This window comes from Heterodontus francisci, chromosome 25 (genome assembly GCF_036365525.1).
Source record: "Heterodontus francisci isolate sHetFra1 chromosome 25, sHetFra1.hap1, whole genome shotgun sequence".
Lineage (NCBI taxonomy): Eukaryota > Metazoa > Chordata > Chondrichthyes > Heterodontiformes > Heterodontidae > Heterodontus > Heterodontus francisci.
Window position 1 is genome coordinate 14,772,492 of NC_090395.1, and position 25,728 is coordinate 14,798,219.

The window sequence follows — 25,728 nt, forward strand, 5'->3', positions numbered from 1 at the left end:
ATGGATTTCACACTTCTCACTAATCTCTTAGCCTCGTATACTCATCAACCACACCTGCAGCTTTTAGGGGGCACAAGTGAATACCCAGTTAATGCCCATCACTTGCCTATAATAAACACAATTAATATATAATTAATACAGGTGGTCATTAGGCCCATTATTACTTTGCTATCTATTTACTACAGCAATCCCAAACAAATCCCACTGCTCTGCTCTCCAAAGCCCTGTTAGCAATCTCAAATGAATCCAACTGCTCCGCGCTCTCCCGTAGTCCTGTATCAATCCCAAACTAATCCACTGCCCGTGCTCTCCTCATAGCCCTGATTTAACCCCGAACTAATCCTGCACCTCCTTGTTGCTCTGTATCAATATCAAACTAATCCCACTCTCTCCTATAGCTCTGTATCAATCCCAAAGGTAAAGCTAAAGGCGCGTTATGGAGTTCCAGACTTAACACGGAGATCAATAAATTCAGATCATAATCTCAGCCGTTTTTTTGTTTTTGGATGGCAGCTGTTTGCAAGGATTCGGTTTTTCCCATTTACACCTCCTGTAGACACATCTTTTTTATTTACTTGTCCCATTACCATCTCCTTGTGCATTGCACCATCATCCCTTTTGTCATTTAAGCTCTCCTTCCTTCCACCCTATCACAGACCTTCCCTTTTGTTCTCCACCCTCCCCCTTTCCTTGCCTCTGTATTTGCTTAAAGCCTGTAACACCTCTAACTTTTTCCAGTTCTGACGAAAAGTTATTGACTTTAAACATGCAATAAGAGTACAACTGTAATCATGGGTGAATTTAATCTACATATAGATTGGTCAAACCAAATTAGCAATAATACTGTGGAGGAGCATTTCCTGGAGTGCGTACGTGACGGTTTTTTAGACCAATATGTTGAGGAACCAACTAGAGAACAAGCTATCCTTGACTGGGTATTGTGCAAAGAAAAAGACTTAATTAACAATCTTGTTGTGCAGGGTCCCTTGGGGAAGAGTGACCATAACATGATAGAATTCTTCTTTAAGATGGAGAGTGAAGTAGTTGAATCCAAAACTAGGGTCCTGAATCTAAATAAAGGAAACTGCAAAGGTACGAGGCGCGAGTTGGCTATGGTAGATTGGGGAACTTTACTCAAAGGGTTGAAGGTGGATAGGCAATGGATAATATTTAAAGAACGTGTACATGAATTACAACAATTATTCATTCCTGTCTGGCGCAAAAATAAAACCGGAAAGGTGGCTCAACTGTGGCTTACAGAAGAAATTAGGGATAGTATTAGATCCAAAGAGGAGGCATATAAAATTGCCAGAAAAAGTCTGAGGATTGGGAGCAGTTTAGAATTCAGCAAAGGAGGACAAAGAGCTTGATTAAGCAGGGGAAAATAGACTATGAGAGTAAACTTGTGGCGAACATAAAAACTGACTGTAAAAGCTTCTATAAATATGTGAAGAGAAAAAGATTAGTGAAGACAAATGTAGGTCCCTTACAGTCAGAAACAGGGGAAATTATAATGGGGAGCAAAGAAATGGCAGAACAATTAAACACATACTTCGGTTCTGTCTTCTCAAAGGAGGACGCAAATAACATCCCAGAAATATTAGGGAACCAAGGGTCTAATGAGAGAGAGGAACTGAAGGAAATCAGTATTAGTAAAAAAAAACAGTGCTAGGGAAATTAATAGGGTTAAAGGCTGACAGATACCCAGGGCCTGATGATCTACATCCCAGAGTACTAAAAGAAGTGGCCCTGGAAATAGAGGTGGTCATCTTCCAAAATTCTAGACTCTGGAGCAGTTTCTACAGATTGGAGGGTGGCAAATGTAACCCCACTCCCACTATTTAAAAAAGGAGGGAGAGAAAACACAGGGAACTACAGACCTGACATCAGTAGTGGGGAGAATAGTAGAGTCTATTATAAAGGATGTGATAGCAGAACACCTGGAAAGCATAAACGGGATTGGACAAAGTCAGCATGGTTTACGAAAGGGAAATCATGCTCAACAAATCTACTGGCGTTTTTTTCAGGATGTAACTAGTAGAATAGATAAGGGAGAATCAGTGGATGTGGTGTATTTGGATTTTCAGAAGGCTTTTGACAAGAGGTTAGTGTGCAAAATTAAAGCACATGGGATTGGGGATAATATACTGGCATGGATTGAGAATTGGCTGACAGACAGGAAACAGAGAGTAGGAATAAATGGGTCTTTTCCAGGTGGCAGGCAGTGACTAGTGGGGTACTGCAGGGATCAGTGCTTGGGCCCCAGCTATTCACAATATATGTTAATGACTTGGGTGAGGGAACTAAATGTAACATTTCCAAGTTTGCAGACGACACAAAGCTGGGGTGGGGGGGGAAGTGAGCTGTGCGGAGGATGCAAAGAGGCTCCAATGTGATTTGGACAAGTTGGGTGAGTGGGCAAATGCATGGCAGATGCAGATTAACATGGATAAATGTGAGGTTATCCACTTTGGTTATGAAAACAGAAAGGCAGATTATCTGAATGGTGATAGTTTGGGAAAGGGGGAGTTGCAACAAGACCTGGGTGTCCTTGTACACCAGTCGCTGAAAGCAAGCATTCATGTGCAACAAGCAATTAGGAAAGCGAATGGTATGTTGGCCTTCAATGCAAGAGGATTTGAGTACAGGAGCAAGGATGTCTTACTGCAATTATACTGGGCGTTGGTGAGCCAATATCTGGAGTATTGTGTGCAGTTTTGGTCTCCTTATCTGAGGAAGGATCTTCTTGCCATGGAGGGAGTGCAAAGATGATTTACTAGGCTGATTCCTGGGATGGCAGGATTGACATATGAGGAGAGATTGGGTCGAATAGGCCTATATTCACTAGCATTTAGAAGAATGAGTGGAGATCTCATAGAAACCTATAAAATTCTAACAGGACTAGACAGGCTAGATGCAGGGAGGATGTTCCCGATGGCTGGGGAGTCCAGAACCAGGGGTCACAGTCTCAGGATACCGGGCATGCCATTTAGAACCGAGATGAGGAGAAATTTCTTCACTCAGAGGGTGGTGAACCTGTGGAATTCTCTACCGCAGAAGGCAGTGGAGGTCAAGTCATTAAATATATTCAAGGAGATAGATAGATATATTTCTTAATGCCAAAGGGATCAAGGGATATGGGGAAAAAGCAGGAACAGGTACTGAATTAGACAATCAGCCATGATCTTTTTCGAATGGTAGAGCAGGCCCGAATGGCCTACTCCTGCTCTGATTTTCTATGTTTCTATCTTAAACACTGACCCAGTTTCTCTCTCCACAGATGCTGCTAGACCTGAATATTTCTAGCATTTTGTTTTTATTTGATTCCCAGCATCCGCAGTATTTTGCTTTTGTAATCCCACTGCCCGTATGTTCCCATAGTCCTGTATCAATCCCACATTAACTCCACTACTCCACTCTCTTGCCGCCTCACACAATGGGACTCAGATGCCTGAACCCTCACTGATCAGAAACGGTGTTTGGATTGGGAAGCAGCTCTTCACCATGTTGCTAGAATCTCACCTACCTGCATGGTTGCATTGTCATCTGTGTGCAGCGTACACTGAGCCACAACGGGGAATGCCTGACAGATCAGTACCTCAGACAGTGGGAGCTTGGTGTTTCTCACTACAGTCGTCAGTATGTCGATAGCAGTCTGCAGGCAGATAAAGGCATCGGTGTCAGCATAGGTCCATTGCCCAAGAGCACGGTGCCAGCACAATGATACACGTGTGGGAATTACTCACCGCACAGAGGCCAGAGGGGATTTTATCAGAAGGAGCGTGCATTATGCTAACAAGAGTTGGAATTAACCTCATCTGCATAGGGCCCTGACAGGCCTCGATCTGTGCAAGCTCCTTGAAGATATCCTGTGCCAGCGACGCCACCACCGGATCTGAGGGTTCAAAGTCAGCAAACAATGAGAAAAATCAATGCTTTGTATACACTATGCACAAGAACTCTGGTGAAGCCCATCATCAACTCTATTGATAGAGGAGCAGAGGAATGACACAACCAGCATTGGCTGTGCAGACTTCACATGTAAAATATGCACTCTCAGACTAGACACAACCCAAATTCTCATGACATTTCAAGATCTGCCAAACCATGGCAGCAAATACAGGCCCCTCGCCTAAGACTGGTCCCCACCCACCCCCTCTCCATAGCCCAGATGCTAATGCTCCCTTGCAACAGGCAACCTCTCCCATTCCCAGCTCTGCTCACCTCCATTAGCACAGCTCATTCCTGGCCTGTAACAACTGGTGGGAACTGAGTGAAATCAGCTCTGGCCAACTCACAGGCTCAGCTGGTTCAACACTTTGAAATTAGATCAAACCGCCCCCACCCTGCATTGCAGCTTGAAGGAACCAGTTCATGTCTGTCTTCACAGGGCTGTCTGACTGAATCCTATTCATGAGAAGCTTCAGCTTCATTATGGGCAGCACAGTGGCGCAGTGTTTAGCACCGCAGCCTCACAGCTCCAGCGACCCGGGTTCAGTCCTGGGTACTGCCTGTGCAGAGTTTGCAAGTCCTCCCTGTGATCGCGTGGGTTTCCGCCGGGCGCTCCGGTTTCCTCCCACAGCCAAACACTTGCAGGTTGATAGGTAGTCTGGCCATTGTAAATTGCCCCTTGTGTAGGTAGGTGGTAGGAGAATGGTGGGGATGTGGTAAGGAATATGGAATTAATGTAGGATTAGTATAAATGGGTGGTTGTTGGTCGGCACAGACTCAGTGGGCCGAAGGGCCTGTTTCAGTGCTGTATCTCTAAATAAATAAAAAATAATAAAAATTATTAAGCTTATTTTCTAATGCTCCAAGCTTTAAGACCCTCAGTGTGAGGTAGGATGTACCCCCCCTGCTGCCAATGGGTTGGAGGAGAGCACTGAATTTCCAGTTCAGGACAGTATCACCACATGGGTTAATGTGAAGCCTGCCATATGTACTCTCTCAGGCCCAGCTCTGCTGCGTATTCCCATCCACGGAGCTTGGGAGTTTCTGATCCAGGAATAATGTGGATTGGATAGTGCAATCCTCCTCCACTGCGGACTGATACACAATTCATTGAGATGTGGACCAATTGTTCTGTTGTTGTGAACAGAAGAGTAACATTTGAAATAAATCTCACCATAAAATAACTCGTGCCTGCATTGCTCCTCATAAGCAACACACAAAACCACACTGACTTTTAAAAGGCTGAAACCATCAACTTGTCTTAGTCTGGTTTGGGGATGGTGAAGTCCAAGACTTGCTCTCGCCCTGGTTGGCTCCCTTAAGAAAGACTGGCCTGGGCTATACCTGCACTTCTCAATAAAACTTACCACCTGAACTTTCATACATTACTCACTTTTCTTAGACTGCCTACACCACATGGATTGTAACAGTTCAAGGAGGCAGCTCACCATCTTTTCAAGGGCAATAAATGCTGGTTTTGCCAGCGACACTCACATCCTGTGAAAGACTTATTAAAAATATTCAACCCCTATTTTGTTCCCCCTCTGGGGGTTGGGCAGTGAAACTGTTTATTAATTGTGCTCCCCTCCCCGGGCAAGTGGTGCTTCTTTTGGAATGAAGATCCTCCTAACACAGGTACCTGTACACTTCACAGAAGAATTTACCACCCTCCACCCAATTCTAAAATATGGCAACCTCCAATCTGTTCGACAACAAATTTCCTCTGCAATTAACACCACTACCCACTGTTTTCAAGCTGGACTTTATCCTCTTGGTGACTTTGTTAACGTGAACTCACATCCAAATACCGGTGAAATGGTCTAAATACCCAAGGTCTAAACCCAAATAAAAGAATACTGGCAAATAATGGACAGGTATATTTACACAAGGCTGCAGCCAGCAAGTGCTCCAACTCACATACCGTTGCTGTACTTGAGGAAGATGGCAATGGTAAGGGGACAGACTTTATTTTCTACACTAATGGTGAAGGCAGAGTCCACAGTGCAGACAACACACAATGTCTCCATGACCAGGGTCAGCACCTCAGAACTGAATTGTGTGGCAAGATGAATCAAACCATCCAGGATGCTGGGAAGGAACGGCTGTAAGATATGCGTACACTCAGAGATTTTCAACTGGTCACAGTACCTGTGGAGAAGTGAAGAGGAAGATCATACATTAAACCAGCTAATGATCACAATGCCACATTGTACTAAACAATAAATCAATTATACATATATTAAAAATCAATTCAAATCATATTGCAACTGATTGGTTCAAATATATCTACAAAAAAGTTACAAAACATAATGAACAATTCAAACCAAAGAGAAAATCAGTAATTTTCTGCTTCCTTGACGACCAGGCTCTTGAACAGATAAGCCAATCAGAGTCAGCATATCTTGTGAAGGGTAAATCATGTCTGATCTTCCCAGTTGAACTTTTTGAAGAGGTCACTAACCTGGTGGGCAGGGAAGTGGTGACTGATGTTGCCTTCTGGAAGTCTATATAAACAATCAATAATGTTCCACACACGAGTATTAGCAAAAATGAGCGTGCATGGAATTAAAAGTAACCTGTTAACTTTTAGGTTGGAAATTGATTGTGAGAAAGAAAGAGAGAGATGGGATAAAGGGAACATTCTCTGGGACGAGACAACGGTGTTCCCCTGGGATCTCAACTTTTTGCTACATTTATTAAGGGCTTGGATGAAGGAAAAGAGAGTTGTATACCCAGGTTTCCAGATGATATTTTAAGCAGTGCAGATGGGAGGAAGAAGTTGCAAAAGGATAGATAGATTTTTAAAAATTCATTCATGGGATGTGGGCGTCGCTGGCTAGGACAGCACTTATTGCCCATCCTAATTGCCCTCGAGAAGGTGAGATCAAGTGAGTGAATTAAACTTTGGTAGATGGAGTGTGAGGTCATACACTTTGGGCCTAAGAAAGATAAATAGTGAGAAACTACGAACTGCAGAGGAACAAATAGATTTGTGAGCCCAATTCATAAACCACTAAAAGCTCATACAAAACTACAAAAAGTAATTTAAAAAGCTACTGAGATATCAAGAAGGTTAAGTTACAACGGGGTGGGAATTATGTTAGTTATATAATTCTGGAACTCGTTATGCCAAAAGACAGTGGGATGCTGTGAGTCAGCTGGATCTTTTAAGACTAAGATGGGTAGATTTTTGTTGGGTAAAGGGTAACAAGGGATATGAAGCAAAGATGGTAAATGAGGGTCAGGTACAGATAAGCCATTATCTAACTGAACAGTGGAACAGATTCAAGGGGCCACCATCTCCACCCTCCCTAGGCCCCTCCTAACCATAAAACTTCCCTCACATTTGCAGCTTACCCCCAGATGGCTCGTACAGCAGAGATTCGCACTGATGGTGGCTGGGTCTCATGCAAACCACTAACCGTTGCTTGTAGAAATTGCTGGATCAGCTCAGGAGTCATAACAGTTGCAAAGCGGCTGGCAGCCCAGAGCGCACGGCCCAGCAGGAATGGAGAGACTAACAGAAGGGGAGAGAACATGTTACAGGCTCCTTATGACAATCTGCAACAAGTAACTATGTGACAAGAGATGTGTAATTCATGCACTTGACCAGATGCCAGATGTCTCTAACCCCTTTTACTTAAAGCTTGCTGTTTAGTATCACATCACAATTTAATCCTTAATTTCTTCACAAAACCATTTCACATCTTGTTCAATAACCTGTTAATCTTTGTTCTCAAGCTCGACAGCTTAGTACTAAGGAGTACTCAGTATCAACATCAGAATGGGTCCAGCACAGGTCAGGCACAGAGTAAAGCGCCCTCTACACTGTCCCATCAAACACTCCTAGGGCAGTTGTGACACTGAATAAAACACTTAAATTGCAATAAATAAAGCAAACTATGTAGGTATGAGCAGCAAGTAGACTAAAACAGATTAGGAAACTAGATTAAAAGATATGACAGAAAATGCTGGAAATACTCAGGTCAGGCAGCATCTGTGGTGAGAGAAACAGTTACCGTTTCAGATCGATGAATTATTTCCAGAATTTTCTGTTTTTATTCCAGATTTCCAGCATTGGCAGTATTTTGCTTTTCTTTACAAAAAGATAGGATGGTAGATTAACAATGGCAAACATTTAAAGAATTAATTCATAATTTTCAATATACATTCCCTTAAAGGATAAAAACCTCCATGGAAAAGTCATGCAACTTGACTAACAAGAGAAGTGAAAGACTCTAAGATTAAAAGTAAAGGCTTATAATGTTGCCAAAAAAGTAGTAAGGTGGAGGATTGTGAGGATTTCAGAATTCAAAAAAAGGATGAACAAAAAAGAAAACAGAAGAGTAAACTAGCAAAAGACACAAGAACAGATTGTAAAAATTTCTACAGGTATGTAAAAAGGAAGAGGTTAGCAAAAGTAAACGTGGGTCCCTTAGATTCAGAGCCAGGAGAAATTAGAATGGAGATAAGGAAATGGCAGAGGCATTAAAATAATACTTTCCATCTGTCTTCAAGGTACAAAATATAGAAAACATTGCAGAAAAACTGCAGAACCAAGGGTCCAGTTGAAATGAGGAACTTAGGGATAATATTATTTAGTAAAGAAATAGTACTGGAGAAATTAATGTTTTAGTTTTTAGTTTTAGAGATACAGCACTGAAACAGGCCCTTCGGCCCACCGAGTCTGTGCCGACCATCAACCACCCATTTATACTAATCCTACACTAATTCCACATTCCTACCACATCCCCACCTGTCCCTATATATTTCCCTACCACCTACCTATACTAGGGGCAATTTATAATGTCCAATTAACCTATCAACCAGCAAGTCTTTGGCATGTGGGAGGAAATCGGAGCACCCGGAGGAAACCCACGCAGACACAGGGAGAACTTGCAAACTCCACACAGGCAGTACCCAGAATTGAACCCGGGTCGCTGGAGCTGTGAGGCTGCGGTGCTAACCACTGCGCCACCCCTTAAAGTTAAAGTTGACAAATCTCCTGGACATGATAGCCTGCATCCTAGGGTTTTAATCTTCCAGAATTCCCTAGGTTCCAGAGCAGTCTCCATGGATTTGAAGGTAGTAAACATAACCCCACTATTCAAGAAAGGAGAGAGAAAACAGGGAACTAAAGGCCAATTAGCCTGATGTCAATAGAAGGGAAAATGCTGGAATCTATTATTCGAATCCTGGAATGACTACAGCACAGAGGCTGCCATTCAGCGTGCCTTGTCCATGCCAGCTCTCTGCAACAGCAACTCAGCTAGTCCCACTCCCCACCTTTTCCCCTTAGCTGTGCAAATTTTCTCCAGATTAGTAATAGGGAGATGTGCACTTTGAGAATCATAATATGATTAGGCAGTCAATGTGGATTTATGAAAGGGAAATCTTTTCTCTACTGCAAGACACCTTAACATACCTCCCATGTATCCACCACCAGAATCTCCAACAATAAGCGCGAGGAGCTCACCAACTTCTTTGTCATGAAGATCAAGACCACTTGATCAGCTGCCTCTGCCATGCCCCTCACCTCCACGAGCATACCAGCCCAAATTTCCTCCAACATTCCACACAACCTAGTTCTGAACTCCGTTCTCTAATTTCTCTGTTTTCCCCTCATGCCCGTTCCAAATCCATGAGACCCACCTCCTGCTCCCTTGACCCTATTCCCATTGAACTGCTGACCGCCCAACTTCCCTTAACCTGGTCCCCATGTTATCCAATATTGTTAACGTTTCACTCCCTTCAGGTGTTGTCCTTTGCTCCTTGAAATCTGCTGACATCACCCCTCTGTTCAAAAAACTAATCTTGAGTCCACCATCTTTGCAAACTACTGTCCCATCTCCAACCTCCCTTTCCTCTCCAAAGCCAAAACATGTCATTGCCTCCTAAATCCATGCCCATCTTTCCCAGAACTCCGTGTTTGAATTCTTACAATCAGGTTTCTGCCCTGACACGGTAATGAAAAAGCTCTTATCAAGTCACAAATGACATCCAATGTGACTGTGACAAAGATAAACTATCCCTCCTCATCTTCCTCGACCTGTCTGCAGCCTTTGACAGAGCTTTCCAGGCTATCCTCCTCCAACACCCCTCCATTGTCGTCCTGCTGGGTGGGACTGCACTTGCCTAGTTTTATTCTTAACTGTCTAATCTTAGCCAATGGCTTCTCTTCCTGCTTCCACACTATTACCTCTGGTGTCCTCCAAGGATCTCTCCTTGGTCCCCTCCTATTTATTATCTACATGCAGCCCCTTGGCAACATCATCTGACGGCGTTAGTTTTCACATGTATGATGAAACCTAGCACACCTCTCTTGTCTCCTCCACTGTCGCTAGATTATCATACAGTTTGTCCAACAACCATTACTGGATAAGCAGAAATTTCCCCCAACGAAACATTGGGAAAACAAAGCCATCATCTTTGGTCCCTGCCACAAGCTCACTGACTCCATCCCCCTCCCTGGAAACTGTGAGCTTGAAAAGACTGTTTGTAACCTTGGTGTCATATTTAACCCCAAGATGAGCTTCTGACTACAGATCGATGTCGTCATGAAGAACGCCTATTTTCACCACTGTAACATCACCTGACTCTACCCCGCCTCAGCTTATCTGCTGCTGAAACCCTCATCCTTGCCTTTGTTACCTCTAGACTTGACTCTTCCGACACACTCCTGGCTGGGATAACCTGGATATTTGAGTTGGTAGGCTGTAGCCAGTGAGGCACCACAAAGATCAGAGTGTGCTTAGGCCTCAGCTATTTACAATTTATATCACTTACTTAGATGAGGGGACTGGGTGTAATGCATCCAAGTTTGCTGACAATACAAAGTTAGTTGGGAAAGTAAACTGTGAGAAGGACGTAAAGAGGCTGCCAAGAGATATAGGCAGGTTAAGTGAGAGAAAAAGAAGATAGCAGATGGAATTTAATGCGGAGAAGTGTAAAGTTATTGAGTATTATTAAGGAAAAATAGAAGAGCAGAATATTTTTTAAATGGAGACACTGGAAAACGTTGGCACTCAGAAGGACCTGGGTGTCATTGCACCTGAATCACAGAAAGTTAACATGCAGGTACAGCATGCAATTAGGAAAACAAATAGTATGTTAGTCTTTGTTACAATGGGTTTAGAGTTTAACAGTGAGGAAGTACTTAAATTGTATAGGCCCTTGGTGAGACCTGGAGTACTATGTAGTTTTGATCCAAGGAAGCATATACTAGCCTTGGAAGCAAAATAAAAAAGGTTTCCTAGACTGGGAAGTGGGACTGACAACATAACTTCATGAAGAGCTGGCATGGACTTGATGGGCCAAATGGCCTCCTTCTGGACCATAAATATGACTCTTATGACTATTATTCTTAGGATAAGGACTCTTTTTATTCATTCGTGGGATGTCAGTGGGATTACTGTGTAAACATATTGGGCAAGCTGCAGACTATCAGCGAATGCAGCTTGTACAGGGGGCTGCAACTCAGGAGACTTCCTTTGCTTTCTGAGTCCTGCTTGTGCCCTATCTCCTGTCCCAATATTGTGCATGATGCTGGGCGTTTGTGGTTAATGAGACGGTCCTGGATTACCACATTTGTAGGAAATGTTTCTGCATTGAGGCACTCCAACTCAGAATCTTTGAACTGGAGTGTGAGATTGTTTCACTGCAACACATACAAAGAGGTAGGAATTTCTAAACACAATACAGTCACACCAGAGAAAAGAATCGGTACAGGAAGGGAAGTATGACTAGTTAGTCAGCAGTGTAAGAGGAGATGGTCCTGCAGGCACTGCTCCTCTCCAACAGGTACAATATACTAGCTAACTGTGGGAATAAGGATGAAGGCTGCAGGAAGGATGAGCAGAATGTGAACCAAGGCACCAGGGAAGCAGGAGACAGTCCAAGGGGGGGGGAAGGAGCAGAAGCAAAAGGTTGTAATCACAGGGGATTTGATAATTAGAGGGATGGATAGAGTCCTCTGCAGTCATGACCAAGAATCCAGAAGGGTGTATTACTGACCTGGTGCGAAGGTAAAAGATATCTCGGAGCAACTGGAGAGGAACTTGGAAAGGGAGGGGGAAAATCGAGCTGTCGTGGTCCATGCTGGGACCAATGACATAGGGAAGAAAAGGTCTTCAGAAGTCAGGAACTACATTTTTTTTTTAAAGTACCTTGTGGGTGGTAATCTCAGGATTACTACCCAAGCCATGTGATTAGGTAGATCACCAAGAAGCTCTACTGCTGGGGTTGGCCCCACCTGAACCAGAATGGGACCAGCGTCCTAGCAGAAAGGAAAGACAGGGCTGTGGTAGCACTTTAAAACTAGTAAAATTTGGGGGGGGGTGGGGGGGAGGGTCACTTGGTGAAAGTAATGTAAATCTGAAGATAAAAGAAATGGGAGATTTTTTAAAAATTGGTCATGGGATGTGAGCGTCGTTGGCATTTACTGCCCATCTCTAATTGCCCTGGAGAAGGTGGCGGTGAACCGCTGCAGTCCATGTGGTGTAGGTACACCCACAGTGATATTCGGCAGGGAGTTCCAGGACCTTGACCTAGCGACAGTGAAGGAATGGTGATATAGTTCCAAGTCAGGATGCTGTGCAACTTGGAGGGGAACTTGCAGATGATGTTCCCATGCTTCTGCTGCCCTTGTTCTTCTAGGTGGTATCACTAAGACCGCCTACTTCCATTTCCGTAATGTTACCCAACTTCACCCCTGTCTCAGCTCATCTGCTGCTGAAACCCTCATGTATGCCTTCATTACCTCTGGACTTGACTATTCCAATGCACTGGCACATTCTACCCTCCATAAACTTGAGGTCATCCAAAACTCCGCTGTCCGTTTTTTTTTTACCTTGCACCAAGTCCCGTTGTCCCATCACCCCTGTGCTCGCTGACCTACATTGGCTCCCAGTCAAGCAACATCTAGATGCTAAAATGCTCATCCTCGTTTTCAAATCGCTCCATGTCTTCACACCCTTCCCTATGTCTGTAATCTCCTCGAGCCCGACAACCCTCCAAGATATCTACGCTCCTTTAATTCTGGCCTCTTGTGCATCCCGGATTTTGATCACTCCACCATTGGTGGCTGCAGCTTCAGTAGTCCAGTCCCCAAGCTCTGGAAAAACCTCCCTACACCTCTCCACCTCGCTTTCCTCCTTTTAGACAGTGCTTAAAACGTAGCTCTTTGACCAAGCATTTGGTCATTAGACCTAATATCTCCTTTTGTGGCTCAGGTGTTATACGTTGTTTATAACACTCCTGTGAGGCACCTTGGAATGTTTTATGTTAAAAGCGCTGCATAATTTGTTGTTGCTGTTGGTAGAAGCCATAGGTTTGGAAGGTGCTGTCAAAGGAGCTTTGGCAAGTTGTGGCAGTGAATCTTGTAGATGGTACACACTGCTGCCACTGTGTGTCAGTGGTGGAGGCAGTGAATGTTTAAGCTGGTGGTTGGGATATCGATCAAGCAGGCTGTTTTGTCCCGGATGATGTCGAGCTTCTTGAGTGCTGATCGAGCAACTGAAGAATCGTAAATCACCAGAGGATTCACAGCCTCTGACCTGTTTCTGTAGTTGCAGTATATACACGGATGGTGCAGTTATGTTTCTGGTCAATGGTAATCCCCAGCAAGTTGATGATGGGGGATTCAGCGATGCTAATGTTGTTGAACGTCAAGGGGAGATGGTTAAATCCTCTCTTGAAGATGGTCATTGCTTGACACTTGCCGCTTACGAGTCCAAGCCTGAATGTTGTCCAGGTCTTTCCGTATAAGGACACGGACTGCTTCAGTATCTGAGTCGTCGTGAATGGTACTGAACACTGTGCAATCATCAGCGAACATCCCACTTCTGACCTCACGATGGAGCGAAGGTAATTGATGAAGCTGAAGATGGTTGGGTCTCAAGACATTACTCTGAGGAACTTTTGCAGTAATGTCTTAGGGCGCAGATCACTGGCCTCCAACAACCACAACCACCTTCCTTTGAGCTAATTATGACTCCAACCAGGAGAGGTTTCCCCCGATTCCCACTGACTTCAATTTTACCAAGGTTCCTTGATGCCACACTTCGTCAAATGTTGCCTTGATGCTGAAGGCAGTCATTCTCACCTCACCTCTGGAATTCAGCTATTTTGTCCATGTTTGGACCAAGGCTGTAACAAGGCCTGGAGCCAGGTTCCCTGGCGGAACCCAAACTGAGCATCAGTGAGAGCAGGTTGAGTCAATATTACTGATCAAATGCCGCTTGATAGCACTGTCGACGACACCTCCCATCACTTTGCTGATGATTGAGAGTCGACTGATGGGGCAGATTAGATTTGTCCTGCTTCTTATGGACAGGACATAAACAGGTAATTTTCCATATTGTTGGTTAGATGTAGCTGTACTGGAACAGCTTGGCTAGGGGCACGGCTAGTCCTGGATCACAAGTCTTCAGTAGTACTGCTGGGGTATTGCCAGGCCCACAGCCTTTGCTGTATCCAGTGCCTTTGGCTGTTTCTTGATATCACGCGGAGTGAATCGAATTGGCTGTAGTCTTGCATCTGTGATGCTGGGACCTCAGGAGGAGGCTGAAATGGATCATCCACTCGGTACTTCTGGCTAAAGATAGTTGCAAGTGCCGCAGTCTTGTCTTTTGTACTGATGTTCTGGGCTCTGAGGATGGGGATACTTGTGGAGCTTCCTCCTCTGATTATTTGTTAAATTGTCCATTACTACTGACAACTAGATGTGGCGAGACTGCAAAGCTTTGGTCTGACTTGTTGGCTGTAGGATCGCTTAGTTCTGTCTACAGCATGCTGCTTCTGTTTAGCATGAATGTAGTCCTGCGTTGTAGCTTCACCAGGTTGGAACCTCATTTTTAGATATGCCTGGTGCTGCTCCTGTCATGCTCTCCCACATGCCTCGTTGAACCAGAATTGGTCCTCTGGCTTGCTGGAGTCAGGGATATGCCAGGTCAGAGGTTACAGATTGTGGCTGAATACAATTCTGCTGCTGCTGATGGCCCACAGCACCTCATGGATGCCCAGTTTTAAGTTGCTTGATCTGTTCTGAATCTCTCCCATTTAGCACAGTGGTCGTGCCACCCAACACGATGGAGCAGTGTAAAGACGGGTGGCACAGTGGCGCAGTGGTTAGCACCGCAGCCTCACAGCTCCAGCAACCCGGGTTCTGTTCTGGGCCCTGCCTGTGCAGACTTTGCAAGTTCTCCCTGTGACTGCTTGGGTTTCCGCCGGGTGCTCCGGTTTCCTCCCACAGTCAAAGACTTGCAGGATGAAAGGTAAATTGGCCATTGTAAATTGCCCCTAGTATAGGTAGGTGTTAGGAGAATTGATGGAAGATGGGGATTTGGTAGGGAAAATGGAATTAATGTAGGATTAGTGTAAATGGGTGGTTGATGGTCAGCACAGACTCGGTGGGCCAAAGGGCCTGTTTCAATGCTGTATCTCTCTATGACTCTATGGTCCACAAGGACTGTGCAGTGGTCACTCCTACCAATACGGTCATGGACAAATGCATCTGCAACAGGTAGATTGGTGAAGACAAGGTCTAGTAAGTTTTTCCCTCTTGTTGGTTCTTTTATCACTCACCGCAGACCCAGTCTGGCAAATATGTCCTTCAGGACACTGCCAGGTTGGTCAGTAGTGGTGCAGCAGGATGAGCCCCTTAATTGGGCATTAATTGCCCACTTAAGGGGCTCAACTGGCAGCAGGGCAGGAAGGTCTCCAGACTTAATTTAGGCAGAGGCAGTAAGGTGGCAGGGTCTCCCCCCGCCACCAGCCCAACCGATTATATGCTCTTCCTGCCTCCAAACCCGACGCGGGGGAGAACATGAAATTCCCCCCTTGGAAGTATATCATAGCCATTACTGAAACATGGCTTAAAGGGCAGAAATGGCAGCTCAACATTCCTGGTTACAGGGTTTGCAGGTAGGATAGAGAGAGGGATAAATAAGAGAGGGAAGGAAATCTGCTGTCCTTACCTGGTCTGGCCGACATGTGACTCCAGACCCACAGCAATGTGGTTGACTCTTAAATGCCCTCTGAAATGGCCTAGCAAGCCACTCAGTTGTATTAAACCACTAGAGAAAAGTCTAAAAGAAGTGAAACCGGATGGATCACCGAGGCAGCGGAAACGACAACGGCAAACCCAGTCCCGTCGACCCTGCCAAGTCCTCCTTACTAACATCTGGGGGCTTGTGCCAAAAGTGGGAGAGCTGTCCCACAGACTAGTCAAGCAACAGCCTGACATAGTCATGCCCACCAAATCATACCTTACAGCCAGTGTCCCAGACTCCTCCATCACCATCCCTGCCCACCAGAGGTGGAGGCACAGTGGTATACAGTATACAGTCGGGAGGGAGTTGCCATGGGAGTCCCCAACATTGACTCTGGACCACATGATGTCTCACGGTATCAGGTCAAACGTGACCAAGAAAACCTCCAGCTGATTACTACCTATCACCACCCCTCAGCTGATACATACGCGCTCTCTCCCCCCTTCTCTCTCACGCGCGCCCTCCCCCCTTCTCTCTCACGCGCGCCCTCCCCCCTTCTCTCTCTCTCTCGTTCTCTGTCCCCCCCCTTCTCCCTCGCACGCTGCCCCTCTCCCCCTTCTCGCCCTCTCCACCACCTCGCCCTCGCCCTCTCCACCACCTCGCCCTCGCCCTCTCCACCACCTCGCCCTCTCCCCACGCCTTCCCCCCGCCTTGCTCCCTTCCCCTGCCTCGCTCCCTTCCCCCGCCTCGCTCTCTTCCCCCTCTCCCCGCTCTCCAGCTGCCCCCTCTGCCCCTCTCTCTCCCTCCCCTGCACCCCTCGTTCTCTCCCTCCCCGCCCCTCTCAGTAGCACTCCCCCTGCCCCCCCTCTCTCCTTCTGCAGCCTCTCTCCCTCTGCCACCCCTCTCCCCCTCTCTTCTCCCCCCCCTCTCTTCTCCTCCCCCAACGCTCCTCTCCCTCTCCACCACCTCTCCCTCTCCCTCTCCACCACCACTCCCTCTCCCTCTCCACCACCACTCCCTCTCCCTCTCCACCACCACTCCCTCTCCCTCTCCACCACCACTCCCACTCCCTCTCCCTCTCCACCACCACTCCCACTCCCTCTCCCTCTCCACCACCACTCCCACTCCCTCTCCCTCTCCACCACCACTCCCACTCCCTCTCCCTCTCCACCACCACTCCCACTCCCTCTCCCTCTCCACCACCACTCCCACTCCCTCTCCCTCTCCACCACCACTCCCTCTCCCTCTCCACCACCACTCCCTCTCCCTCTCCACCACCACTCCCTCTCCCTCTCCACCACCACTCCCTCTCCCTCTCCACCACCACTCCCTCTCCCTCTCCACCACCACTCCCTCTCCCTCTCCACCACCACTCCCTCTCCCTCTCCACCACCACTCCCTCTCCCTCTCCACCACCACTCCCTCTCCCTCTCCACCACCACTCCCTCTCCCTCTCCACCACCACTCCCTCTCCCTCTCCACCACCACTCCCTCTCCCTCTCCACCACCACTCCCTCTCCCTCTCCACCACCACTCCCTCTCCCTCTCCACCACCACTCCCTCTCCCTCTCCACCACCACTCCCTCTCCCTCTCCACCACCACTCCCTCTCCCTCTCCACCACCACTCCCTCTCCCTCTCCACCACCACTCCCTCTCCCTCTCCACCACCACTCCCTCTCCCTCTCCACCACCACTCCCTCTCCCTCTCCACCACCACTCCCTCTCCCTCTCCACCACCACTCCCTCTCCCTCTCCACCACCACTCCCTCTCCCTCTCCACCACCACTCCCTCTCCCTCTCCACCACCACTCCCTCTCCCTCTCCACCACCACTCCCTCTCCCTCTCCACCACCACTCCCTCTCCCTCTCCACCACCACTCCCTCTCCCTCTCCACCACCACTCCCTCTCCCTCTCCACCACCACTCCCTCTCCCACCACCACTCCCTCTCCCTCCCACCACCACTCCCTCTCCTCCCCACCACCTCTCCCTCTCCCTCCCCACCACCTCTCCCTCTCCCTCCCCACCACCTCTCCCTCTCCCTCCCCACCACCTCTCCCTCTCCCTCCCCACCACCTCTCCCTCTCCCTCCCACCACCTCTCCCTCTCCCTCCCCACCACCTCTCCCTCTCCCTCCCACCACCTCTCCCTCTCCCTCCCCACCACCTCTCCCTCTCCCTCCCCACCACCTCTCCCTCTCCCTCCCCACCACCTCTCCCTCTCCCTCCCCACCACCTCTCCCTCTCCCTCCCCACCACCTCTCCCTCTCCCTCCCCACCACCTCTCCCTCTCCCTCCCCACCACCTCTCCCTCTCCCTCCCCACCACCTCTCCCTCTCCCTCCCCACCACCTCTCCTCTCCCTCCCCACCACCTCTCCCTCTCCCTCCCCACCACCTCTCCCTCTCCCTCCCCACCACCTCTCCTCTCCCTCCCCACCACCTCTCCCTCTCCCTCTCCCACCACCTCTCCCTCTCCCTCTCCACCACCTCTCCCTCTCCCTCTCCACCACCTCTCCCTCTCCCTCTCCACCACCTCTCCCTCTCCCTCTCCACCACCTCTCCCTCTCCCTCTCCACCACCTCTCCCTCTCCCTCTCCACCACCTCTCCCTCTCCCTCTCCACCACCTCTCCCTCTCCCTCTCCACCACCTCTCCCTCTCCCTCTCCACCACCTCTCCCCGCGCCCTCCCCCCGCCTCGCTCCCTTCCCCCTCTCCACCTCACCCTCTCCTCGCGCTCTCTCCCCCCTTTTTCTCTCTCCAGCTGCCCCCTCTGCCCCTTTCTCTCCCTCCCCTGCACCCCTCGCTCTCTCCCTCCCCGCCCCTCTCAGTCGCACTCCCCCTGCCCCCACTCTCCTTCTGCAGCCTCTCTCCATCTGCCCCACCCCACCCCCTCTCGCCCTCTGCCCCACCCCACCCCTCTCCTCTCCCACCACCTCTCGCCCTCTCCCACCACCTCTCGCCCTCTCCCACCACCTCTCGCCCTCTCCCACCACCTCTCGCCCTCTTCCCACCACCTCTCGCCCTCTCACACCACCTCCTCTCCCTCTCACACCACCTCCTCTCCCTCTCACACCACCTCCTCTCCTCTCAAACCACCTCCTCTCCCTCTCACACCACCTCCTCTCCCTCTCACACCACCTCCTCTCCCTCTCACAACCACCTCCTCTCCCTCTCACACCACCTCCTCTCCCTCTCACACCACCTCCTCTCCCTCTCACATCATCACCTCCTCTCCCTCTCACACCACCTCCTCTCCCTCTCACACCACCTCCTCTCCCTCTCACAGCCACCTCCTCTCCCTCTCACAACCACCTCCTCTCCCTCTCACACCACCTCCTCTCCCTCTCACGACCACCTCCTCTCCCTCTCACACCACCTCCTCTCCCTCTCACACCACCTCCTCTCCCTCTCACACCACCTCCTCTCCCTCTCACACCACCTCCTCACCCTCTCACACCACCTCCTCTCCCTCTCACACCACCTCCTCTCCTCTCACACCACCTCCTCTCCCTCTCACGACCACCTCCCTCCCTCTCACACCACCTCCTCTCCCTCTCACTACCACCTCCTCTCCCTCTCACACCACCTCCTCTCCCTCTCACACCACCTCCTCTCCTCTCACACCACTCCTCTCCCTCTCACACCACCTCCTCTCCCTCTCACACCACCTCCTCTCCCTCTCACAACCACCTCCTCTCCCTCTCACACCACCTCCTCTCCCTCTCACAACCACCTCCTCTCCCTCTCACACCACCTCCTCTCCTCTCACACCACCTCCTCTCCTCTCACACTCACCTCCTCTCCTCTCAATCGACCAACCTCTCTCCCTCTCACGAACCACCTCCTCTCCCTCTCACACCACCTCCTCTCCCTCTCACACCACCTCCTCTCCCTCTCTCCCCCCCTCTCCCTCTCCTCCCCCTCCTCTCCCTCTCCCCCCCCCTCCTCTTCCTCTCCCTCTCTCTCCCCCCCACCCCCTCTCCCTCTCTCCCCCCCTCCTCCTCTCCCCCCCCTCCTCTTCCTCTCCTCTCTCTCCCCCCCCACCCCCTCTCGATCTCTCTCCCCCCCACCCCTCTCCCTCTCTCTCCCCCCCACCCCCTCTCCTCTCTCCCCCCCCCTCCTCTCCCTCTCCCTCTCTCCCCCCCCTCCTCTCCCTCTCCCTCTCTCCCCTCTCCTCTCTCCCCCCCCTCCTCTCCCTCTCTCCCCCCCCTCCTCTCCTCTCTCCCCCCCCTCCTCTGCCTCTCTCCCCCCCTCCTCTCCCTCTCTCCCCCCCCTCTCACTCTCTCCCCCCCCCTCCTCTCCTCTCTCCCCACTCCTCTCCATCTCCCTCTCTCCCTCTCTCCCCCCTCCTCTCCCTCTCTCCCCCCTCCTCCCCTCTCTCCCTCTCCCCCCTCCTCTCCCTCTCCCCCCTCCTCTCCCTCTCCCCCCTCTCTCTCTCCTCTCTTCCCCCCTCCTCTCCCTCTCTCCCCCCTCCCTCCTCTCTCACCCCCCTCCTCTCCTCTCTTCCCCCTCCTCTCCCTCTCTTCCCCCCCCTCCTCCCTCTCTTCCCCCCCCTCCTCTCCCTCTCTCCCCCCCCCCTCCTCTCCCTCTCTTCCCCCCCCCGCCTCTCCCTCTCTCCCCCCCTCCTCTCCCTCTCTTCCCCCCCCCTCCTCTCCCTCTCTTCCCCCCCCCTCCTCTCCCTCTCTTCCCCCCCCCGCCTCTCCCTCTCTTCCCCCCCCTCCTCTCCTCTCTTCCCCCCCCCCTCCTCTCCCTCTCTTCCCCCCCCCTCCTCTCCCTCTCTTCCCCCCCCCTCCTCTCCCTCTCTTCCCCCCCCCTCCTCTCCCTCTCTTCCCCCCCCCTCCTCTCCCTCTCTTCCCCCCCCCTCTCTCCCTCTCTTCCCCCCCCCCCTCCTCTCCCTCTCTTCCCCCCCCCCTCCTCTCCCTCTCTTCCCTCCCCCCCTCCTCTCCCTCTCTTCCCCCCCCTCCTCTCCCTCTCTTCCCCCCCCCTCCTCTTCCCTCTCTTCCCCCCCCCTCCTCTCCCTCTCTTCCCCCCCTCCTCTCCTCTCCCCCCCCCTCCTCTCCCTCTCCCCCCCCTCCTCTCCTCTCTCCCCCCCTCCTCTCCCTCTCTCCCCCCCTCCTCTCCCTCTCCCCTCCTCTCCTCTCCCCCCTCTCCTCTCCCTCTCCCCCCCTCCCCCTCCTCTCTCCCTCCCCCCCTCCTCTCCCTCTCCCCCCCACCTCCTCTCCCTCTCCCCCCCTCCTCTCCCTCTCCTCCCCCCCCTCCTCTCCCTCTCCCCCCCCCTCCTCTCCCTCTCCTCCCCCCCCTCCTCTCCCTCTCCCCCCCCCTCCTCTCCCTCTCCCCCCCCCTCCTCTCCCTCTCCCCCCCCCTCCTCTCCCTCTCCCTCTCCTCTCCCTCTCCCCCCTCCTCTCCCTCTCCCCCCCTCCCCTCCTCTCCTCTCCCCCCCTCCTCTCCCTCTCCCCCCCCCCTCCTCTCCCTCTCCCCCCCCTCCTCTCCCTCTCCTCCCCCCCTCCTCTCCCTCTCCCCCCCCCTCCTCTCCCTCTCCTCCCCCCCCTCCTCTCCTCTCCCCCCCCCTCCTCTCCCTCTCCCCCCCCCCTCCTCTCCCTCTCCCCCCCCTCCTCTCCCTCTCCCTCTCCTCTCCCTCTCCCCCTCCTCCTCTCCCTCTCCCCTCTCCTCTCCCCCCTCGTCATCTCCCTCTCCCCCCCCTCCTCTCCTCTCTCCCCCCCTCCTCTCCCTCTCTCCCCCCCTCCTCTCCCTCTCTCCCCCCTCCTCTCCTCTCTCCCCCCATCCTCTCCCTCTCTCCCCCTCCTCTCCTCTCTCTCCCCCCCTCCTCTCCCTCTCTCCCCCCTCCTCTCCCTCTCTCCCCCCCATCCTCTCCCTCTCTCCCCCCCTCCTCTCGCTCTCTCTCTCTCTCCCTCCCCCCCACCCCATCTCCATCTCTCCCCCCCCTCCTCTCCATCTCCCTCTCTCCCCCCTCCGCTCCATCTCCCTCTCTCCCCCTCCGCTCCATCTCCCTCTCTTCCCCCCTCCTCTCCATCTCCCTCTCTTCCCCCCTCCTCTCCATCTCCCTCTCTTCCCCCCCTCCTCTCCATCTCTTGCCCCGCCCTCCTCTCCCTCTCTTCCCCCCCCCTCTCCTCTCCCCCCCCTCCTCTTCCTCTCCCTCTCCTCTCCCCCCCCACCCCCTCTCCATCTCTCCCCCCCCCACCCCCTCCATCTCTCCCCCCCCTCCTCTCCATCTCCCTCTCTCCTCCCTCCTCTCCATCTCCCTCTCTCCTCCCTCCTCTCCATCTCTTGCCTCCTCCCTCCTCTCCATCTCTTGCCCCCTCCTCTCCATCTCCCTCTCTTCCACCCTCCTCTCCCTCTCTCCACCCTCCTCTCCCTCTCTCCACCCTCCTCTCCCTCTCTCCACCCTCCTCTCCCTCTCTCCACCCTCCTCTCCTCTCTCCACCCTCCTCTCCCTCTCTCCACCCTCCTCTCCCTCTCTCCACCCTCCTCTCCCTCTCTCCACCCTCCTCTCCCTCTCTCCACCCTCCTCTCCCTCTCTCCACCCTCCTTTCCCCTCCTCTCCCTCTCTTCCCCCCCCCTCCTCTCCCTCTCTTCCCCCCCCTCCTCTCCCTCTCTTCCCCCCCTCCTCTCCTCTCTTCCCCGCCCTCCCTCTCCTTCCCCCGCCCTCCCTCTTCCCTCTCCTCTCTTCCCCCCCTCCTCTCCCTCTCTTCCCCCGCCCTCCCTCTCCCTTCCCCCGCCCTCCCTCTCCCTCTCCCTCTCTTACCCCCTCCCACTCCCTCTCTCCCCCCCCCTCCTCTCTCTCTCTCTCCCCCCCTCCTCTCTCTCTCTCTTCCCCTGCCCTCCCTCTCTCTCTCTTCCCCTGCCCTCCCTCTCTCTCTCTTCCCCTGCCCTCCCTCTCCTCTCTTCCCCTGCCCTCCCTCTCCCCTCTCCCCCCCTCCTCTCCCTCTCTCCCCCCCCTCCTCTCCCTCTCTCCCCCCCCTCCTCTCCCTCTCTCCCCCCCCTCCTCTCCCTCTCTCCCCCCCCTCCTCTCCCTCATCCTCTCCCCCCCTCCCCCCAATCCTCTCCCACCCCCCCTCCCCCCCATCCCCTCCCCCCCTCCCCCCCCATCCCCTCCCCCCCTCCCCCCCATCCTCTCCCCCCCTCCCCCCCTCCCCTCCCCCACTCCCCCCCATCCTCTCCCCCCCTCCTCTCCCTCTCCCTCTCTCACCCCCCTCCTCTCCCTCTCTCCCCCCCCCTCCTCTCCCTCTCTCCCCCCCCTCCTCTCCCTCTCTCCCCCCCTCCTCTCCCTCTCTCCCCCCCCTCCTCTCCCTCTCTCCCCCCCTCCTCTCCCTCTCTCCCCCCCCCTCCTCTCCCTCTCTCCCCCCCCCTCCTCTCCCTCTCTCCCCCCCCCTCCTCTCCTCTCTCCCCCCCCCTCCTCTCCCTCTCTCCCCCCCCCTCCTCTCCCTCTCTCCCCCCCCCTCCTCTCCCTCTCTCCCCCCCTCCTCTCCCTCTCTCCCCCCCCTCCTCTCCCTCTCTCCCCCCCCCTCCTCTCCCTCTCTCCCCCCCCCTCCTCTCCCTCTCTCCCCCCCCTCCTCTCCTCTCTCACCCCCCCTCCTCTCCCTCTCTCCCCCCCCTCCTCTCCCTCTCTCCCCCCCCCCTCCTCTCCCTCTCTCCCCCCCCTCCTCTCCCTCTCTCCCCCCCTCCTCTCCCTCTCTACCCCCGCCCTCCCTCTCCCTCTCATCTCCCCCCTTCCTCTTCCTCTCCCTCTCTCTCCCCCCCACCCCCTCTCCCTCTCTCTCCCCCCCTCCTCTCCCTCTCTCCTCCCCCCTCCTCTCCCTCTCTCCCCCCCTCCTCTCCCTCTCTCCCCCCCTCCTCTCCCTCTCTCCCCCCCTCCTCTCCCTCTCTCCCCCCCTCCTCTCCCTCTCTCCCCCCTCCTCTCCCTCTCTCCCCCCCTCCTCTCCCTCTCCTCTCTCTCCACCCACCCCATCTCCATCTCTCCCCCCCTCCTCTCCATCTCCCTCTCTCCCCCCTCCTCTCCCTCTCCCTCTCTCTCCACCCCACCCCATCTCCATCTCTTCCCCCCTCCTCTCCCTCTCCCTCTCTTAACCCCTCCTCTCCCTCTCCCTCTCTTAACCCCTCCTCTCCCTCTCCCTCTCTTGAACCCCTCCTCTCCCTCTCCCTCTCTTAACCCCTCCTCTCCCTCTCCCTCTCTTAACCCCTCCTCTCCCTCTCCCTCTCTTAACCCCTCCTCTCCCTCTCCCTCTCTTAACCCCTCCTCTCCCTCTCCCTCTCTTAACCCCTCCTCTCCCTCTCCCTCTCTTAACCCCTCCTCTCCCTCTCCCTCTCTTAACCCCTCCTCTCCCTCTCCCTCTCTTAACCCCTCCTCTCCCTCTCCCTCTCTTAACCCCTCCTCTCCCTCTCCCTCTCTTAACCCCTCCTCTCCCTCTCCCTCTCTTAACCCCTCCTCTCCCTCTCTTAACCCCTCCTCTCCCTCTCCCTCTCTTCCCCTCCTCTCCCTCACCTCCCCTGCCCTTCCCCCGCCCTCCCTCTCCCTCTCTTGCCCCCCCCTCCCTCTCCTCCCCCTCCCACTCCCTCTCTCCCCCCCCCTCCTCTCTCTCTCTCTCCCCCCCCTCCTCTCTCTCTCTCTCCCCCCCCTCCTCTCTCTCTCTCTCCCCCCCTCCTCTCTCTCTCCCCCCCTCCTCTCTCTCTCTCTCTCCCCCCCCTCCTCTCTCTCTCTCTCTCCCCCCCCCTCCTCTCTCTCTCTCTCTCCCCCCCCCTCCTCTCTCTCTCTCTCCCCCCCCTCCTCTCTCTCCCCCCCCTCCTCTCTCTCTCTCTCCCCCCCTCCTCTCTCTCTCTCTCCCCCCCCTCCTCTCTCTCTCTCTCCCCCCCTCCTCTCTCTCTCTCTCCCCCCCCTCCTCTCTCTCTCTCTCCCCCCCTCCTCTCTCTCTCTCTCCCCCCCCTCCTCTCTCTCTCTCTCCCCCCCCTCCTCTCTCTCTCTCTCCCCCCCCTCCTCTCTCTCTCTCTCCCCCCCCTCCTCTCTCTCTCTCCCCCCCCTCCTCTCTCTCTCTCTCCCCCCCCTCCTCTCTCTCTCTCTCCCCCCCCTCCTCTCTCTCTCTCTCCCCCCCCCTCCTCTCTCTCTCTCTCCCCCCCTCCTCTCTCTCTCTCTCCCCTGCCCTCCCTCTCCCTCTCTCCCCCCCTCCTCTCCCTCTCTCCCCCCCCTCCCCCCCTCATCCTCTCCCCCCCTCCATCCTCTCCCCCCCCATCCTCTCCCCCCCCATCCTCTCCCTCTCTCCCCCCCATCCTCTCCCTCTCTCCCCCCCTCCTCTCCCTCTCCCTCTCTTCCCCCCTCCTCTCCCTCTCCCTCTCTTCCCCCCTCCTCTCCCTCTCCCTCTCTTCCCCCCTCCTCTCCCTCTCCCTCTCTTCCCCCCCTCCTCTCCCTCTCCCTCTCTTCCCCCCCTCCTCTCCCTCTCCCTCTCTTCCCCCCTCCTCTCCCTCTCCCTCTCTTCCCCCCCTCCTCTCCCTCTCCCTCTCTTCCCCCCCTCCTCTCCCTCTCCCTCTCTTCCCCCCCTCCTCTCCCTCTCCCTCTCTTCCCCCCCTCCTCTCCCTCTCCCTCTCTTCCCCCCCTCCTCTCCCTCTCCCTCTCTTCCCCCCTCCTCTCCCTCTCCCTCTCTTCCCCCCCTCCTCTCCCTCTCCCTCTCTTCCCCCCCTCCTCTCCCTCTCCCTCTCTTCCCCCCCTCCTCTCCCTCTCCCTCTCTTCCCCCCCTCCTCTCCCTCTCCCTCTCTTCCCCCCCTCCTCTCCCTCTCCCTA

The 25,728-nt window shown here is 53.2% G+C and overlaps 1 protein-coding gene across 2 annotated transcripts in view; it reads right to left on the bottom strand.

Moving 5' to 3' along the window:
* Positions 1 to 25,728, bottom strand: part of ipo9 (importin 9) — a 123,751-nt gene that overhangs the window by 40,758 nt on the left and 57,265 nt on the right. For both annotated transcript variants that reach the window (XM_068056910.1, XM_068056911.1), the window contains exons 14-17: positions 7,309 to 7,468; positions 5,873 to 6,099; positions 3,747 to 3,895; positions 3,527 to 3,655 (exon numbers count right to left, since the gene is read on the bottom strand). In XM_068056910.1, coding sequence (XP_067913011.1) covers positions 3,527 to 3,655; positions 3,747 to 3,895; positions 5,873 to 6,099; positions 7,309 to 7,468 — 665 coding nt within the window. The remainder of the gene's footprint in view (positions 1 to 3,526; positions 3,656 to 3,746; positions 3,896 to 5,872; positions 6,100 to 7,308; positions 7,469 to 25,728) is intronic.